General features: G+C 48.6%; 1 protein-coding gene across 3 annotated transcripts in view; it reads right to left on the bottom strand.

The window, feature by feature from the left end:
• Window positions 1–18598, bottom strand: part of ANKRD33B (ankyrin repeat domain 33B) — a 126275-nt gene that overhangs the window by 69676 nt on the left and 38001 nt on the right. For all 3 annotated transcript variants that reach the window (XM_060295655.1, XM_030856573.2, XM_030856575.2), the window contains exon 2: window positions 10925–11054. In XM_060295655.1, coding sequence (XP_060151638.1) covers window positions 10925–11054 — 130 coding nt within the window. The remainder of the gene's footprint in view (window positions 1–10924; window positions 11055–18598) is intronic.

Raw genomic sequence — 18598 nt, 5'->3', positions numbered from 1 at the left:
TAACCAGCTAGCTCCTTTTTTATCTGACCCTGCTCTCTGAAGGGCAGCAGAATATGCCAGCTCAAAACATGCAACTTTGACATTTATTTTGAGCTGAAGGCAACTGAGAAGAAGCAATTACAAGAAAAGTTCCCTGTCCTCCTCCATTTGCCTAAAAGCAGGACATACATTTTCTTATTTTATTGCTTTATGTTTCCCCAGTTTTACTGAGATATAATTAACATATATCACTGTGTTAAATTAAGGTGTACAGCATAATGATTTGACTTACATATATTGTGAAACGTTACCATAGTAAGTTTAGTTAACATCCATCATCTCATATAGGTACCAAAAGGGGGGGGGATGGTTTTTCTTCTTTGTGATGAGAACTCTTCAAAAACTGCTTTCCCTTGTCCTGTCATTTCTCCACAAATGTATTGCTCTTTATGGAAGATGACGTATAAGCCAGAGTTCTAAGCCACTTCCTTGAGTTATTCATTTTTCCCTGGGTGTCCCCCATTTACACACGCGTGTTTATAGATGTCTGGTCCTCTCTTGTTAGTCTTTTATTACAGGGGTCTCAGTTGGGAACCCAGAAGGGTAGAGAGAAGGTTATTTTTCCTCCCCTATATCTCCTCTTCATCCTCAGCTCTTGCACCAATGCCCTTCTCCTCGACTCTTTAATCATAACTCTCTTTTTAATTCAGCCGTGTACCACACTTTCTCTAATCTGGTGGCCTTCGCACCAGGCTAGTTCCCCGCCTGGTATATTCTTTCTTTGCTTTCTACCCAATTACCTGATGAGCCTTCCCTTCCACTGGAAGCTCTGCCCTGGTCCCCCAAGCCTGGATTAGGCACCTGAACCATCATGCCTCATGGTCCACATTTCCATGTGGCCGTGGATTCCCACAGCCACCACTGTTGCTCATAAGTTCAAAACTTCCAACTGACTGCAAGCTCAATAAATATAGAGTAAGTAAAAAGGCGGAAGGATTCCTACTTCTCCCTTGAAAAAATTCACTTATCAAAAAGGTTGCTAATTTTCAAGCCATAACCCACATTAACTAAGATTACATGTCCATCACAATTATTAATTCAACATGTAATTGGGTACCAATGATGGGCTAAATGTCTTGTTTGTTCCTTTATTCAAGGAAAGGAAACAGACAATAAACGTGTGCAGATCTAAAAATGGAATTAGGGTTGTCTAAAGACTTGATGGGTCTGACACCAGGTACTCAAAATATACTTTTCCAAACCAGGCCAGTAGAGGGAACTGTTGATTGGAAATATCAGGTCCCAGCAGCACTGAGGAAGAGAACAGATTCTTCGTCCCCATCCAGAGGAGGGGAAAATGCACAAGGGGAGCAGGGGACTGGCAGCACAGACAGGCTTTCCTCTTGTCTGACCGAGGAGCAGGGCCAGCTGCTGCGAAGGAGGTGGCATTGCTGTGCTCAGTCAGAAAGGCTCCAAAAAATGGAGTTTATGGGAAAAGGCGAGGCGATGCTAGGAAACCTCAGAGACGTGCCAAGTTCTAATGTACTTAAAACAGTAGAAACCGAGTAAAAGGAAAACACTTCAAAAATCCATAAAAATCACAATGAAGTCAGACTAGAAATCGTGATCGGCTGTAGTGATAATAAGATAAATACAATGAAGAGGCGTTGGCCTGCCTCAGGCCAAGTCATACATTCTCCTCTGAAGCGGGACACTCCCCAAACCCAGTTCACAATTCAGAACACACACAGGCAGCCTGAGCCTGCCAGCCACTCCCGGGAGCCTCACTGCCACCCTGTCCCCAGCAAACAAGTGACATGAATAATGCCAGGCTGGCTCTCAGTGCATTTCCTTCAAAATCTTAAAGATAATTTCAAGGAATAACAAGTTTTAAGGACGCACCAGAGGTTACTTGTACTGAACCAGCTTGATAGTATCACCAGTTCAGAAGGACCCCTGCAGTTTTCTCACTTCATCTTACTCCTGCTCTTCCGTTCAAGGGGAAGAAGAAACGGAGAAAGTAAACACCTAACGCCATCCCCGGGCCGTGTAATTCATTTCTTTGGTTATATCCTCCTTGATACTTTTGTTAGGGGAAGTAAGGTAGAAATTGAAATTACTGGCTGAATGAGATTTAGGGATTATTTGAGGCTTTATTTTCATATATCCTCTCCATGGTAAAGGCCTAACTTAGATTCAGCTGTATCTTTATTCTGCATAAGGACCTGAGAAGGTGAGACTTCGCAGAGAACACGGCCAGGCAGACCCAGGCATTTGCATCCTCATTTACACTCCCGACTCTCGGACGAGCTACACAGCTGCGATATCAAATAATAGAAACATGTGGTCACTTTACAGTTTTCCTTAACCACACAGATTCTGCGGGGGCCAAAGGTGACTGAGGTCACTCCACCGGGGGCCAAAGGTGACTGAGGTCGCTCCACCGCCCTGGCCAGCGATTTGTTTTGCCTGGGGCAGGGTGTGTGATGCAACCCTGGCAGATGTAACTGAAGCTGTGCTGGAGGCTTCTGGAGATGTTGTCCCATCTTAGGGAACAGAACACGGACAGGGATTTGTTCCTCCTTCCTGAAGCCTCCTGTGCTGTAACGTGAAGCCACGCTGCTTGGAGCTGCCAGGCCATCTTGGGACCATGAGGCAAAAGGTCAGGAGCATTTCTGAGAAGCCGGCTCCAGGTCCTGACATCAGGAAGTCATGCGGTGAAGCAACCCCCCAACTGTTGCCTTCAGACACATCATGTTGCAAGAGAAGACTGTTTCCTCATCGTTGAAGCTTGTTTTGTTGGGTATTCAGTAGACTGCACCCAAAAGCACTGTAGCAGATCCTAGGCTCCAATAAGCATCAGGGAAACACAAAGAGCAAGCGAAGTCCATTCTGAGTTGACAAACTCTCAACCCCTGGGAACGTGGTGGGAAGTATAAATTGGTACAGCTTTTCCTAAGGGCCACTCGGCAGGGGCTACGTAATGTGCACATTTAAAAGGTGGGCGTCCTTTGATGAAGCGGTTGAGTTCTAAGAATCTATCCGTGCATTTCTTCTCTTTCCTTCTCTGCCCTGCTCTGACCGCCACAGACCACACCTGCCGGGTTCCTTAGCCCTGAAGTCTCAGGTGTGACTGAGCAGGGGCCCGGTGCAAGGAGGGCGGGTATGAGCCCCTGTCCCCTGCCCACCTCCCTCCTTGAGTGGCTCAGGTGTCCCAGGTCCCAGCTCCTGGGGGCAGCCTTCCCGGGCTCTCTCCCTCTCCAGGGCCTGCCCGTGAGCTCTGCTGCCACCTCTACTCACAGTCCCCTTACCCATTCCTCAGCTTAGACTCTGAGCGCACCTGCCCCTCCACCTGTTTCCGGCCGGGATGCTGACAGGTACGCCCTCCTCAGAGATGCGCCTCTCGTCCCCAGCCCATCAACACAAAGGGCTCCACTCCAGCGTGGTCTGAAACAGCCTCATTCAGAAACCCGTGCACACTAGACTTTAAATTTGGGAGATGGGGTTACGTGTGCCCTTGCCCGCCCTGTAGACCCAGCACTTAGCACAGCCCTTGGACATGACGTGACTGCTGAATAAATATTTGTTTTAAAAGAGGATCTTGTGGGGCTTCCCTGGTGGCACAGTGGTTGAGAGTTCACCTGCTGATGCAGGGGACACGGGTTCGTGCCCCGGTCCGGGAGGATCCCACACGCCGTGGAGCGGCTGGGCCCGTGAGCCATGGCTGCTGAGCCTGCACGTCCGGAGCCTGTGCTCCGCAACGGGAGAGGCCACAACAGTGAGAGGCCCGCGTACCGCAAAAAAAAAAAAAAGAGGATCTTGTATAGAATGGATGACCCATGGCTTACCGAACTGTCTCAGTTACTGGACTCGGGGGACACGGCCCCGAACACACCATCACTCGGGTGTGCCGCTGTAAGAGGCAGGGAAATCTCGTGTGCACAAGTCTACACGGAAAGATCTCCTAGATAGACTGAGTGAAAAAAATTAAAATCACAGTCTCTACAGAATTACCCCATTCACGGAAATAAAAGGTGCGTGCACACCCTTTGTGTTTAAAAGGAGAGAGAGTGAGTTCTGGAAACGTAACCGGCTGGAACGTGGTCAGTCAATGAGAGAATTGGGGAGAGTGAAAAGGGACTTCTTTTTTTTATATAATAATACTTCTGTGGTGATTTTTCACTGTAAGCATGTATTACTAGACATCTTTTGGAATTAAGACATCATCAAATAAATAAAGCTGGTTATGGAATTGGATTAAAACGGGACATCATTTGATGCTATCAGCTGAAAGCCCAAACAGCCTCTCTTTGGTCAAACAGTACATGAAAGTCATGAGCAGATGCTCAGTTGCTTTCCTTTATTCTCCCTTTGATTTAGTGACAGCTCTGTGTCCCTCCGACATCTCACCCAGGTCCATGAACCACCCCTACCCCACCCCACCCCTGGCTCTTATACCCACTGACAGGCACCCTGGGTCATCATTCGGTATAGGAACATGGAAAGCCCCAGTTCTCAGAGTGAGGTCCCCAGACCAGCGGCATCAGCATCACCGGGGAACTCACTGAAAGACACAGTCTCGAGCCCCACCCCAGATCTACACAACCCAGAACTCCTGGGGCAGGGCCCAGAAATCCGTGTTTTAACCAAATCTGGGTTAAAACATAGATCACCCACCTGTGGGTGACAGCGATCCCGCTTGTAACCGAGCAGGACCCTATGAGGCCTTCACGGGACAGACCACCACCCCCTGTGTCCTCTGCCTTCCTCTTGTTGGTAGAAAAACTTTAGCCTCGTGGGCCTCCCCCGAGTTCCAAAGAACAAATTTAATCAGAGAAGTGAGAAAACGCAGAAACAAAGGAAAACAGGCAAGCCAGACAAATTAATAATGGTTTTGCCATCACACACAGTCAAGGCCCTTGAGTTCCTCCTCAAGGGCTATAGACGATAGAATCTGAGTCATGTCCTTTAAGCTATTTTGCAGATCCCAAAGTCCCCACCAGGTGGGAGAAGTTAACCGTATGCTCCCCACAGGCATGTAGACCCCCAGACGGGTCGGAACCAGAAGGTTGATGATGTTGACTCCCAGTTACTTCCCACCAGCCAATCAGAAGAGCGTCCACGAGCTGATCACACACCCCACAGCCCCCTCCCTCACCCTGTCTTTAAAAACCTCTCCCTGAAGGCCTCTGGGGAGTTCGGGCCTTTTAAACCCTAGCTGCCTGGACTCCTTGCTTGGTGCCTGCAATGAACGCTGCCCTCTCCTCCACCACACCTGCTGTCAGGACACTGGCTTTACTGCCTGCGGCGAGTAAACCCAAGTCTGGTTCAGTAACAAGCTCAAGGCTGTGCTCTCAGAGAGGGAAGCAGCCCCGTGAGGTCATGACCTCCTGCGGCAATAAATTAGGGAAAAATCGCTTCCTTACATGGAGGCAATTAAGAGAAAGAAGGACACGCTTTCTAACTGGACTTCTTTTTTTTTTTTTTTTTGCGGTACGCGGGCCTCTCACTGCTGTGGCCTCTCCCATTGCCGAGCACAGGCTCCGAATGCTCAGGTTCAGCTGTCATGGCTCATGGGCCCAGCCGCTCCACGGCATGTGGGATCTTCCCAGACCGGGGCATGAACCCATGTCCCCTGCATCGGCAGGCGGACTCTCAACCACTGCGCCACCAGGGAAGCCCTGGACTTCTTTTAAAGTAGCACAAGAACCATACTCTCCCTCCTTCCCCTCCCCCTAAACAATTCAATCCTAAAGCTCCGGTGGGCAGAGCCAGGAGGCCTCCCCCACCCCCGAAGCCCTGGGTGGGTGTCCCAGGGTTCAGAGCCCCCGTGGTGGGAGCGGGGACCACGCAGAGGTGAGAGTGGTTAAGAAACAGACACTACAGACAGAACTTGGACGAATCAGTCAACAGGCCGAGGATCGTGGAAGCCAGGAAAAAGAGAAAATACGTTACAATATTTTGTTTCTATAAAAGAAGATGGAAAGGAACTTATCTACGCATCCAGTCGTTAACAATGGTTATTACCTCTAGAAAGTAAAATGGGAAAGAACTAAGAGTGAGGAGCTAAGAGATCTTCACCCTTAAGTTTAATTGCTTTATGTGTTTAATTGCTTATGTGTTGTTTTTTTCCAAACACTGTGTATCGTTTTCTACGATCAGCTTATAAGAACATCAGCAAGGCTGAGTGGAGAAAGCACCCACGATGGCCACCACGTTGCCAGCCTCCTGCACGACCCGGTCTGGGTCACATCCCCGCCCCCCTGCCACGCCCTCACCTCTGGTACCCATACACTTAAACACACCCCAGCCATGTGAGTCCTGCCAACTGCCCTCCAGTCTAACTCTGTCTGGAGGGGAGGCTCCACTGGGGACCACCAGCGCTCTTGAGGTCACAGCAGGAGGGCCATGAACACAGGAGTCTTGTCCCCTGTCCCAGTTTCCCGCCCATGACCAAAGCAATAGGGAGAAGCCTTATTGGTACTAGAAACCACAGAAGGACACCATCCACTGGCCAGAATTCCAGAAAGGAATTTGTGTCAGAGGCAGTGGAGACAGGAGCCAGCTGTAGGGAAGGATGGGGCATGACAGGGTTTTGTTTTTGTTTCTGTTTTTAACTTTTAATTTTATATTAGGGTAGAGCCGATTAACTATGTTGTGATAGTTTCAGGTGACCCAGCCGTACCTATACATGTATCCGTTCTCTCCCAAACTCCCCTCCCACCCAAGCTACCAGATAACATTGAGCAGACTTCCCTGTGCTGTACAGCAGGTCCTTGCTGGTTATCCATCTTAAATATAGCAGTGTGTACGTGTCAATCCCAAACTCCCTAACTATCCCTTCTCCCCACCCTTCCCCCCTGGTAGCTATAAGTTCGTTCTCAAAGTCCATGAGTCTGTGCATTACATGTGTTTGAGTAGACCTGGGGCAACTCCAGCAGTGCCCCAGGGAAAAGGGGGGCTGCGGAGATGCACGGAGACCCACTGATGCCGTTTCCAATGCCCAGGCACACGAGCCAAGCAGGAGACCTGAGGTGCTCCCACGCCCAGCTCCTGCGGCCAGCAGAAACGACACCAGGTAGGGGTGTGTGGTGCTCAACCTTGGCCGGCCCAGACCGCTGCCCCACCGGATGCCTGCAGCCCAGGGACGGGAGCCGCCGCTGTGACTGCCCTCAGCCCCGCCTGGATTTCTCCCTCTGCACGCCAGGCCTCAGACCCAGAGCCTGGAAAGCACATGGATCCCTTTCTTTCTCCCTTTGCTGGGCCTCTCTCTAACCTTGAAAGGACCTGTGTCATCTTTGACTTAAATAAACCAGTTCAGGGAAGCACAGGCTCTGCTTAAAGATGAGCGTTATGGACTAAACGCTGTCTTCCTCCAAATTCCTATGTTGAAGCCCCGAACCCCCAACGTGACTGTACTTGGACATGGAGCCTTTGTGCGGGTAACTTAAGGTTAAATGAGGTCAGAAGAGTGGTGCCTGATCCAATAGGACTGGTGTCCTCATAAAAGGAGACACCAGAGACCTGGATCTTGCTCTCTCCACCGTACAGGGACACAGCAGGAAGATGCCACATGCATGCCAGGAACCAAATGGTCCAGCACCTTGACCTTGGACTTCCAGCCTCCAAAACTGTAAGAAATAAACTTCTGTTGTTTAAGCTCCCAATTTATGGTATTTTGGTAATAGCAGCCCAAACGGGCTAAGACATAAGTATTCTCATGAAGAAAAAAATAAATTTAACCCAATGAATAGCATAAAAACAAACTGATGAAGAAATATGAAGCATTTCCACAGATCCTGGAGTAGAAGATAGAAAAGAAAAAAAAAATGATGAGAGAAAGCTGTGACGTGAGGACCTAACCTACACCTAAGAGGGAACCCCAGAAAGCAAAAACAAAGCAAGGCAGATGCAGTGTTCAAAGAGATAACAGAAAAGTGTTCCCTGAAGTAAAAATATGCCTAATATAAGTCAAACACAGAGAGCAGGAATGGAAATATACGATAGTGACAGTTGGTTTTTTTTTTGGTGGTGGAGGTTGGTTGGGTTCTTCTCAAGGATAGGGGGCAGGAGATCTTTATAGGCTGAGAAACAGGGTATCAACAAAGACAAAAATTAGGCTGGACTCTTAGACTATTCCTCTGCAACACGAAATTTTTTTTTTAAAAAAAGCAAAAGACAAGTTGTTATTTTCTGAATGAAAAGAAAATAAAAACATTTTCAAATAGGCAAGAATTCAGAAAGTGCCTCATGGGTATTAAACAACCACTAATATCCCTACACACATAAAGAGCTCTCGCAAATCAATAAGTAACCTCGCCTTCCTGTACTTTCTCATACTCCAGGATGAGACTCGTGCTCTCGTCCATGCCTTGGCCCTGCTGCTCAGGAACGCCTGGCATCCCTCCTGTATTCCGGCAGGGACTGAAGTCTGATGCTCCACACTTTCCTCCTGCCGTGAAGACCTCTTACTTAGATGGCTCAGCATTTCAAAGGCCTGGGAACCGAGTGGAGGCAACATTTCTCCGACCACCGCTCCTTTCATGTACACCCCTCTGAGCTGGCGTTCCAAAGGCTGAAAGCCAGCCCAGACCCACCTCTCCCCTACAGCCCACCATCACGACCACCAGGACCTGAGCCTTCTGCCACTCGGCTTCTGCTCCCTCTCTGCTCTCTGCAACAGCCTCTGTGCCCACCAGGATCATCTCGCCCGTCACCACACACCCAGCCTCACGCCACTCAAACGCATTCCCTCGCATTGTATCTAGACCCTTGATGACCTGGTCCCCTGCCTCCTCGTGGGGCCACCCCTCCCCCATCCTAGACACACATGGTCCTTGGCTCTTCCTAAGACATGCCTGGCTCCCTATTGGTCCTGAAGCTCTGTGGTGCATCGGCTGGCATGGCCTCCCTCTGACCTCTGCAATGCCCAGCTCAATGCCCACCCGCTCCACGACCCCTGTCCCAAACCACCAGGCTAGACAGGGTGTTCTCACGCCAAGGCTCTCAGCGCACCCGTTCATCAGAGCCCCATCAGATGGCCATTTAGCTGGACAATTACTCAAGGGCAGAAGTGCCCTTCACTTCACCACCCCTGGTCCCTGCCCAGGTTCTTGGCCAGTGGGGGTAATGAGTGATCAGGTCACGGTCACTGAACGCCTCTCACAATATCCTTTTACTCTTTTGCTGTTCAGGACGTTGTGCACCTGGGCTTTCAAAGTCTGGAGCGCCTCCATGCAGGGAAAGCTTCACGCCCTGCCACCTGACGAGGTGGACGTGTGTGAGCACAGCCCTGACGCCTGGCTAAGTTTGGGGGGTTTTCTGCCTTGGGCTTCTCGATTGAAAAGCAGGTGAGCACAGACTACTTCCCGTTATGGGGACAAAACTGCAAGGTGCTGAGTCTCTGCTTCCACTGGGCTCCGCAATCAGTCACCCACGCTGGATTAGACACAGGGGCCTGTGATGCAAGACAGGACAGGGAAGTCCCCCTTGGGTGGCAGCGGCAGAAATTCCCTTTCCACAATCAACACGCTGTGTGGTTTGGGGCATTTTCTGCAGCGTCCCGGCCCTGAGTCTGGTTCTCAACAACTCTCAGCAACGGTGACCCACATTCTTTCATAAACAAACGCCTTTTCTTCCTAACTCAGCCAGAAGGAGCTTCTCTGCTGGAAACTGAGAACCTGAGTGATGCAAGAGATGTAATTTTGACGGCCAAGGATTTTGAAAGTGGTCTATTACAAACCCGGTTAGTACCACGGTTACAAAGGAAGCGCACTTCTGAAGGGACAAGCACAGTTTCATGTTTGTCCCCAAAATGTCCGAGTACAATTCCAGAAGAGGAGAGCTGTGCACAGGGCACTTGGCAATGCTGGCGTAAGGACCACCTCTGGAGATGAACATCCCAGGACGAAGTCCACTTACCCTTTCCAAGGCGCTCTCACTACCAGCCTCACCTTGTTACACTGATACACTCTCCGCAAGAAGCCCCTGGTCTCCTTTACATCCCCAAGCCAAGTGCAAGGTTACCTCATAAACACGTCCACTTGTATACATTCACTGTCACTAGTGCCTCTTCCACTCATGAGTTCACCAGCACCTCCCAGATCCCGGGAGCACAGGGTGTGGTGCAGTGCTCTGGGGTAGGGGACGTGGAGCTGGCTTTCTGGGGCAGCTTCTTGTGGAAAGGCTTCGGGCAGTTTCAGAGCTAGCTCTGCCCCACGCTGAGTCCTGCACTAGTGCGTGAACTGCACTTGGCACAGACAGCAGACCTGACTCCCTACTAGGTCTACTCCTTTTGCTCTCACCTTTGTGCTCTGTCGCCTGTGCTTAGTCATGCTGGCTCTGCACCTTTTGTAAAGGAATGTTGCCTATAGCCTGAAATACACAGGATAGCTCGTTCTCCAGGCCCTGACCTCTAAAGGTGTAACGCTTTTCCATCCACATAGAGATAAAAAGTTGCAAAACAGAAAACAACTGTCTTGTTGGAGGTTTATAGGAACATTGTGACCAGACCTGCTCAGACAGCTGCAAGAACGAAGGATTCTGGCAGGAAGAAGTTTCCGACAACCAGCCACACCCCCTCCCCTTTTAGTATAAAAGAAGCCTGAATTCTAACTCACGGAAGACGGTTCTTTGGGACACCAGTCCACCTGCACCATCCTCTTGGTCTGCTGGTTTTCTGAATAAAGTCACTGTTCCTCACCCTAACACCTCACCACTGGGTTGACCGGCCTGTCACACAGAGAGCAGTATGAGCTTGGACTCAGCAACACACTGTCCCAAACACACACAGAGAATGTCACCCACCTTCAGCCCTTTCCTTGTCCCTCTTAGCAGTAAAGCACGACCTCTGATCAACTACATCCTTCTGCCGTCAATCTCGGGAGCGAGGTCAAGTGCAGCCCCCAGCACCACTGCCTGGGAGGGAAGAGAAGCTGGGTCTTACCTGCCTGTGCAGCCGTGATCAGGGCCGTGTTGCCCTCGCTGTCCTGCCAGTTGACGTCAACGTGGGGGCAGTCTGCTAAGACCACCACAGTATCCACAAAGCCGTGGTAGCAGGCAACAATGAGGCCGGTCTAGAAATGAAGAGGGAAGCAGGTCAGAGGGGAAGAGCAAGCATCACCACCCAACAGCAGCGTGCATCCCCTGCCCTGCTGGGCACGACGGGCAGGAGTGAGGTGAGAACCCAGTCTGGGTTCTCAGCACCAGGTTAGAGCAGCTGGCCATGGTCCATTCGCAGGTGTGTGCTGAGCGCTGCAAAGAGCGAGGTGCTATGCTTGGAAATTCAGGGACAAAGACCCCGCCCTCAGGGTGTTCCATTCTAACGGGAGGAAGAGGCATCAACTACAGACCTAAGATGTAAGTGTGCTATAAAGCAGACTGGATCAGGGCAGTTGTGAGCCCCGGGGCCATGCGGCTCAGTCTGGAACAGGTGCTGGGGCGGGCTCACTGAGATGGGGCGCTGGGCACAGACCGAGGAGGTGGGGGAAGACGCCAAGGGGACCTGGAGGAGGAGGGGCAGGCAGAAGGCCATGCCTGGCTGCCCAGGGACCAGCCTGGAGGCTGGTGACCACAGGTGGCCTCAGTGGCCAGGGCAGGACTGGAGTTTGCTCTGAGCGAGATGGGGAACGTTTGGGGCAGTCCGCTGTCAATAGTTTGCATCAATTCTGGCTGCTGGGTGGAAAACAGACTCTAAGAGTGGGAGCACGAAGACCAGGTGGGGCTGTGGTGACCCCCTTTCCTGGCACACAGCCCCTAAAACCCTCAGAGTTTGCTTTTTGGATGCTAACAAGATGACTCTTGGTGGCTTCAGGATGGGGGCTGGTCTCTAGGAGAGCTTATTAGAAGGTTAGATCTTTAAGCTCCACTGCCCCTCTCACCCCTACTCCTACCTCTGGGGTGGGGAGGAGAGGGTGGAAAACTGAGTCCAAGGACTAATGGCCAATGATTTAATAGCTGAGCAAATCATGCCTACTTAATGAAACCCCAATAACATCCTAAACAACGGGGTTCAGAAAGCTGCTGGGTTGGTGAACACACAGAGGTGCCGGGAGAGAGCATGGAAGCCCCGCACCCCTCCCCCATGCCTGGTCCCGTGCTTCTCTTCCATCTGGCTGTTCCTGAGTTACAGACTTTATAATAAAGCAGCAGCAGGATGTAAAGCACTTTCCCAAGTTCTGTGAGTCGTTCTAGCAAATTACTGCACCCGAGGAGGGGCGGCGGGAAACCCCAGATTTATAGCCAGTCAGGCAGAAGGTGGCCCATGGGTCCTGCGACTAGCATCTGAGCTGGGGGCAATCTTGGGGGACTGAGCCCTTAACCCATGGGGTCCTTGCTGACTCTAGATAATGTCAGAATTGAATTGAATTGTTAGACACCCTGCTGGTGTCGGAGAACTGGTGTGGAAAAACGACATGGATTTGGTGTCAGAGAAAACCCCAACGCTTGACATCAGGAAAAAGAAAACACCACAGGGTGTTTTTTCCTGCAGATGCCGGACAGGTGATGACAGTGGTCATCATGCACCAGGAAGCAGGACGAGAACCCCACGTGCTGGCACCATGACCACAGATCTCTAGCCTCCAGAGCTGTGAGAAATAAATTTCTGTTGTTAAGCTACCCATTTTACGGTATTTTGTTATAGCATCCCAAGCTGATTAAGTCACCTTGTAACAAAGGATTCAGGGAGATCCTAAAATTCAACCCAGGGTAAGAATTCAAGATCCAGAGTTAATGATCACGTGACTCTGAGCCCTGCCAGCTGCACCCACCGGCGCTCGGGGACGCAAACCTTAAGTTTAGGGCAATCCCACAGTGGCCCAGCTCTATTTTTACCAGATTTTTAATAAGAATGTAATTGTTCATGGAATGAGGAGAGGGCACGGGCAACCCCTCACGCTTATTTCAATAAGGCTCCTAGTTGCCCGCCCAAATATATTAAATGTCAAATATTAGAATCTTTAAAGTTTTAGAGAATACCATTCATTTTTTAACACTGGCATGCATACTACAGCAAAGTGAACTGTATAATTCTGTGACTACAGTAAAGGCTATCTAATACCCTCCTGCTTGTGCATTCTTTGAAATCGGTCATTCTATCTACAGAATGAAATGTTTCACAATAATTTAATTTTAAGGAGAAACAAGCATGGAGTCAGCCCAGGCAGGCTCTACTTCTAAGCTTTCAGTGTCTCTGATAACCAGAGGTCACTGCCACCAACACCTGCATCCTCCCAGCTAACTTGTCAACTCACTGCTGCATAAACGGTCCAGAAAACTTGGGATTCCCCGCATCGTAAATGCTGCAGTCTCACTCTGAGTTTCTTTGGATGACAGTGTTTCTCGAATATTCTACAATCATCTCCTGACTTATAAATGAGGCATGCTGCACAAACTGTAGCCACTTCCTTTTTATATAATTCCACAAGGAGCTCATAGTTACTACAGAAAAAAAATCCAGAAACATAGATTAGAAAAAAAATTTTCAGTCTGGACACACAATCTCACACAGACACACACACAGAGACACACCCACACACACACCCACACACACATTTTTTTAAAAAATTTTAAACCAAAACACAGGATTATTTCCTATATGTCTGTCAGGAATATACAGCAACACCTACCAATAAAAGTAATTCTGCGTCAACATTTCCAGCGGCTGTGGGGTATCATACATATGGCAGAATCTTAGTTGTTTAATGGATCCCTATTCTTGGACTCTGAGATTTTTTTCCTGTTTTTCTCTGAGTCAAACCTGCAATGAAAATTCCTAGAGCTGAGGCTGTGTGCATATCATTTCTTATTTTCTCAGAGGACATTCTTAGAAGCCGTATTTCTGGATTAAAGGAAAGAGTTATTCTGAGAGTTTTTTAACACATATTTCAAACCCACCCTACAGAAACATCTCAAAGGACATCTACTTTCACCAATCCTGCCAACCCAACCATTAGTTACGGATTCCAGGGAATTCCCTAGTGGTCCAGTGCACTTTCACTGCTGAGGGCCCAGGTTCAATGCCTGGTCAGGGAACTAAGGTCCTGCAAGCCACGTGGTATAGCCAAAAAAAAAAAAGGATTCCGGTTAAAAGGAAGACTTCCCTTTGGCAGGTAATAAATAAAGGGATGCTCTCCAGGGCTCCTGAAGTTCCTGGTTCTTTTGGAATCAGCCTCACCTCCACTTCTTCCTACCCCAATCAAAAGGGGGTCTGTTCTAGAACCACAGCCCCTTCCAGCCCCTAAGGTAAGCCTTCCCTAAATGTGAAGTAAGCCCCTTCTGATGGCGGCCTTGGAAATCTTAGCATAACCTTAGGTCAGAAATGAAGATTATCAGGAAAAAAAAATAGATAATGCAATTTAAGGGCTCAGGATAAAATGGTATTGAACACAGAAGCAGTAGCTCTAAGTCTCCACAGAGACTTCCCTTACTACTAAAAATCATGACCTTTGTCACCTATTTTCTGGGAATCTGTTCCATACTACTGACATTTCTATTTTTAAAACTAGTGTTTAGCTATAACTTAAACTCTGTTTTGGCTGGGTCATCTTAGTGCCCCCGACAGGAAGCTGGGAGGGGAGCTACCATCTTCAGCAACCCCTGACCACGGCCTCCCAAGACCATTCAACAAAGGACCTGTCACAAAGGAAAGTACTGTCCACCCGCCGAATTGTCAGAAGCCCACTGGCACGTGGTTCCCTGAAGCTACAGACAGCTTATTTTTTAAATTACAAACAAAGCATTCATGAGAATAAAATATTATTATTAAGGGGAAAAAAAGTAAGCTACCTACAAGTGGAAGCCCCCATTTAGCGGTCAGCTGGAAACTCTAGGCCCTCGAAATACAGCCCTAATTTTCAAAGCCTACATACGGTGGAAAAGTCAGAGCAATGATAACGGAATAAAGTTGAGATGTTTCTGCTTAAAAATTGTAAGCATTTGTACATGAAAAACCAAAGATAAACAGACCAAAGCCCTTTCAGAGAACTAATTTCACTTTTCACTCCATTTTGGTACCATTAGAATTCTTTAAAACAGAGCCGTATTCGTGAGGAACTTACACGACTTTACTTCACAATGAAAAACAAGAAAGCAAACACGGTGTTTAACAACAGTCTCATGAGGAAATACAGTTTTATAACAACAACTGAAAAAAAGAACCATCTGTGAAGAGGGGAGGGGGGCAGTGGGCAAAAGAAACAGATTGAGACAAACAAGGGGGAGACTGCAGCACCAAGACGCACGTACAAACCCCACAGCCATATGGCACAGTAATAGAGTAATTCCCCTGACCATACAGAAGAAACAGGACAGTGCCCATTTCCGACTGTAAGGAAAAACTCCACCATTCATTGTATAACTTTTAGGTCCAGAACCGAGAGTACACTCAGCTACTTGAAAATTGATGTCTATGCCTTTCTCCATAATAATACCACCGACGGGGGCAGGGAAAAGTTTATGTGACTTTATGAAAGAACTTGAGAATTCTGGTCTTCTTAAGCTACACTATGTTTCTAAAAGGTGACCATGCGTCACCGCTGCTGTGGGCATAATTTGTTGGGTAAAATGTGTTAGCCATTGTTTCGATAATCTCATTTATGATTAACCACCATGACAAGAAAGTAAATTACAGGATGAAAATTTAATCTATGTTGGTTACTGCCAGGTCCCCAGCTCTGAGAACATAGCTGAGCTGATATATACTTGTTGAATAAATGAATGAGGACTAGGGCTTCAGTAAAGTTTCTTCCTAGATGGTAAGTGGATCTGAACTTTGCACCATCACATTCAATGGCGAGGGCATGGCCGGGACCCTCTGGGCAGCAGGCACTGCCCAACCCCGGCCTGGCACGTACACTTACGGGCATCACTCCTGCACATTTGGTGGAAGGCCAAAGAGCCCAGCAACTCTCCCAGTAACAATGCCTGAACTTGCGGACTTTAAATAATTCTCATCGAAACTATCACTCTGTAAGTGTGGCTTTGGTGTTATGTATCTCATAAAACATTTTGCAGGGAGTTCCCTGGTGGTCCAGTGGTTAAGGACTCCACGCTTCCACTGCAGGGGACCCGGGTTCCATCCCTGGTCAGGGAACTAAGATCCCACAGTGCCGCACAGTGCGGCCAAAAAAACCCCAACAAACAAAACAAACAAACCAACAAAAACACTTTTGCAGATGTGTGTGACAGGACGTTTTACTCTGAGGATTGTTTCCGGGTTCCTTGAGACATGTTTACAACTGGGATAGCTGATGAGGTCAAGGGGCTGATGGGAGGTAGTCAGCAAAGCCCATAATCTCAGGAGGACTGTTGGTGAGCCTGAAAATCTGTCAGACAGACATAATAAAACAGCTACTAGGCTGGCCTTCTAGTACTAAGACTGCAGCAAAGTTTCCCTCTGTTAACTTTAAAGACGATGCAAATTAATACCGGGACTTAAGAAAAGGATATTCCGGGCTTCCCTGGTGGCGCAGTGGTTGAGAGTCCGCCTGCCGATGCAGGGGACACGGGTTCGTGCCCCGGTCCGGGAGGATCCCACGTGCTGTGGAGCAGCTGGACCCGTGAGCCATGGCTGCTGAGCCTGCGCGTCCGGAGCCTGTGCTCCGCAACGGGAGAGGCCACAACAGTGAGGCCCGCGTACCGCAAAGAAAAAAAAAAAAAGAAAAGAAAAGGATATTCCACTGGGGGATGAAGATCGAATCCAGCATGAAAATAAATTATACCATTTGATCACAGCAAATACAATGGTACAATTATACCGTTTGGTCACAGTAAGAGGGATGAGGTCCCCATGAGGGACTGGATTCCTGGTTCAGCCTTGCTCTGTGATGCAGACACACAGACCAGCGCAAGACTGACTTGGATTTTCCATTCTGAAAGTCTTTTGAAAACACCTTCCGACCATCTAATTAAGTTGTTCTCCCACTGAGATTCTAAAGGGAAGGGGTATCTTATAAAAGCCTTAATAATTCTATTTTCCCATGACATCAGTTCATTATTTCAATGTATTACAGAAAAAATGGTGGGTAATGAGGCTACAAGCCCAGCTCCACAGGCGGAAATCCTTTCCATGGGCCTAACCTCAAATGATCGTGAGAGAGGGCGCCCCATGTAAGGTGGAGAATCCTAAAACACGCGGCTTGTGAGGAAGCCCACCATTGCTGGTCTTCAACATTTCACTGAACTATGAAATGGTGTTGTGAAACCCTTCCCGGCTGAGTCAGGGTTGTCGAATGAACCCAACAGCAAAGCCCAAACAGCAGACTCCCCCTCTGCAGTGTCTCCCCAGGCATTCAGATTTGCATGCAATTTACATGCTATGACATCTAGTTCCCTTTGAACACACACAAGACTCTTGGAGGTGTGATTTTTAGTATCTTCAGCTGGATTACTCTCTGCAATATGCCATTAGAAGTTCAGAGGGTGAAGGGCATGTCCAGGTCTGGTGAGGAGCGGTTGGGCCTGGGGGTGACCACTTGGCCAGCAGGCAGGTCCCGAGGGGTCATCGCACTGCAGGGTGTGGCCAAGCACCTCTCAGCAGACAGCTCACAGTGAGGAACCCCACGGAGCATCCCATGTACACCTTGTGCAGCAAACACTTACCATGGGCTGAGCTGTGCCAGGGCCCATGTCGACACTGGGGAACCAAACAGAACCAGGCACAACGCCTAATCACGGGCTGGCACCGGATACTACCGACCCCGCGGCGCACTTCAGCAAGTGCGCAGGCGTGTTCATCGTGGAAAAAAAAATCCAATATTGAAAAAAACTAAAACAGAAAGTAATATAACAAACACCCATGTTTCATCGGCTACAATAACAAAAGCTAATATTTTTGTCATAATTTCTTCAAACTTCTGTCCGAAGTCAACATTCCAGAAGTGATTCCCTCATGTACCTTTCTCCCCAGAAGCAACCACTATTTGGTGCTGATGGGTTAACCTTCCTGATTTTGCTTTTGATTTTTTACTCTGCATGCATGCATCTATACACAATACATAAAACATAAAGTACTAGTTTGTAGTTTAAGTATTTATGGAAAATAGTATTTCCACGTACATGTGAGCCTGCAACTTGATTTACTCAGTGCTGGACGGGTGATCTTTCCACATCGTGACTAGTATAGTACCTCCGCGGGTGGGTCCCTCATTAGTCATTTATCCCTTAAACTTACGGACATTTAAGCTGCTTCCAAATTCCCCCAATTGTAAATATGGAGCCCTGGAATGAAAACTTTGATCTGTATCTCCTGATGCACCTAGGCTAGGGCAACCTTGGAATCCGTGCCTAGGTCAGAGTTTCTGGACCACAGAACTATTTTCCTTTGGGGGCCTTTGATAGCTCTTGAGTTTGAGTGGCGGTCCCCTGTATTGTGAGACGTTTAGCTGCATCCCTGGCCTCTACTCACTAGAGGCCAGTAGTATCCCTCACTCTCATTTATGACAACCAAAAATGTCTCCAGACATTGCCAAATGTCCCCTGGGGGGCAAAATCGCCTCTCCGGTGAGAACCCCTGTGATAAGTGGACTAGCTGTGGGTAGAACATATACCAAAATGCTCTCCAAAGTGACTACAACTACCTAGACGCCCCCTTCAGTGTGTGAAAGTTACAATTCTCTTC

Source organism: Globicephala melas, chromosome 3 (assembly GCF_963455315.2).
Source record: "Globicephala melas chromosome 3, mGloMel1.2, whole genome shotgun sequence".
Taxonomy (NCBI): domain Eukaryota; kingdom Metazoa; phylum Chordata; class Mammalia; order Artiodactyla; family Delphinidae; genus Globicephala; species Globicephala melas.
This window is presented reverse-complemented; position numbering and strand designations above follow the sequence as displayed.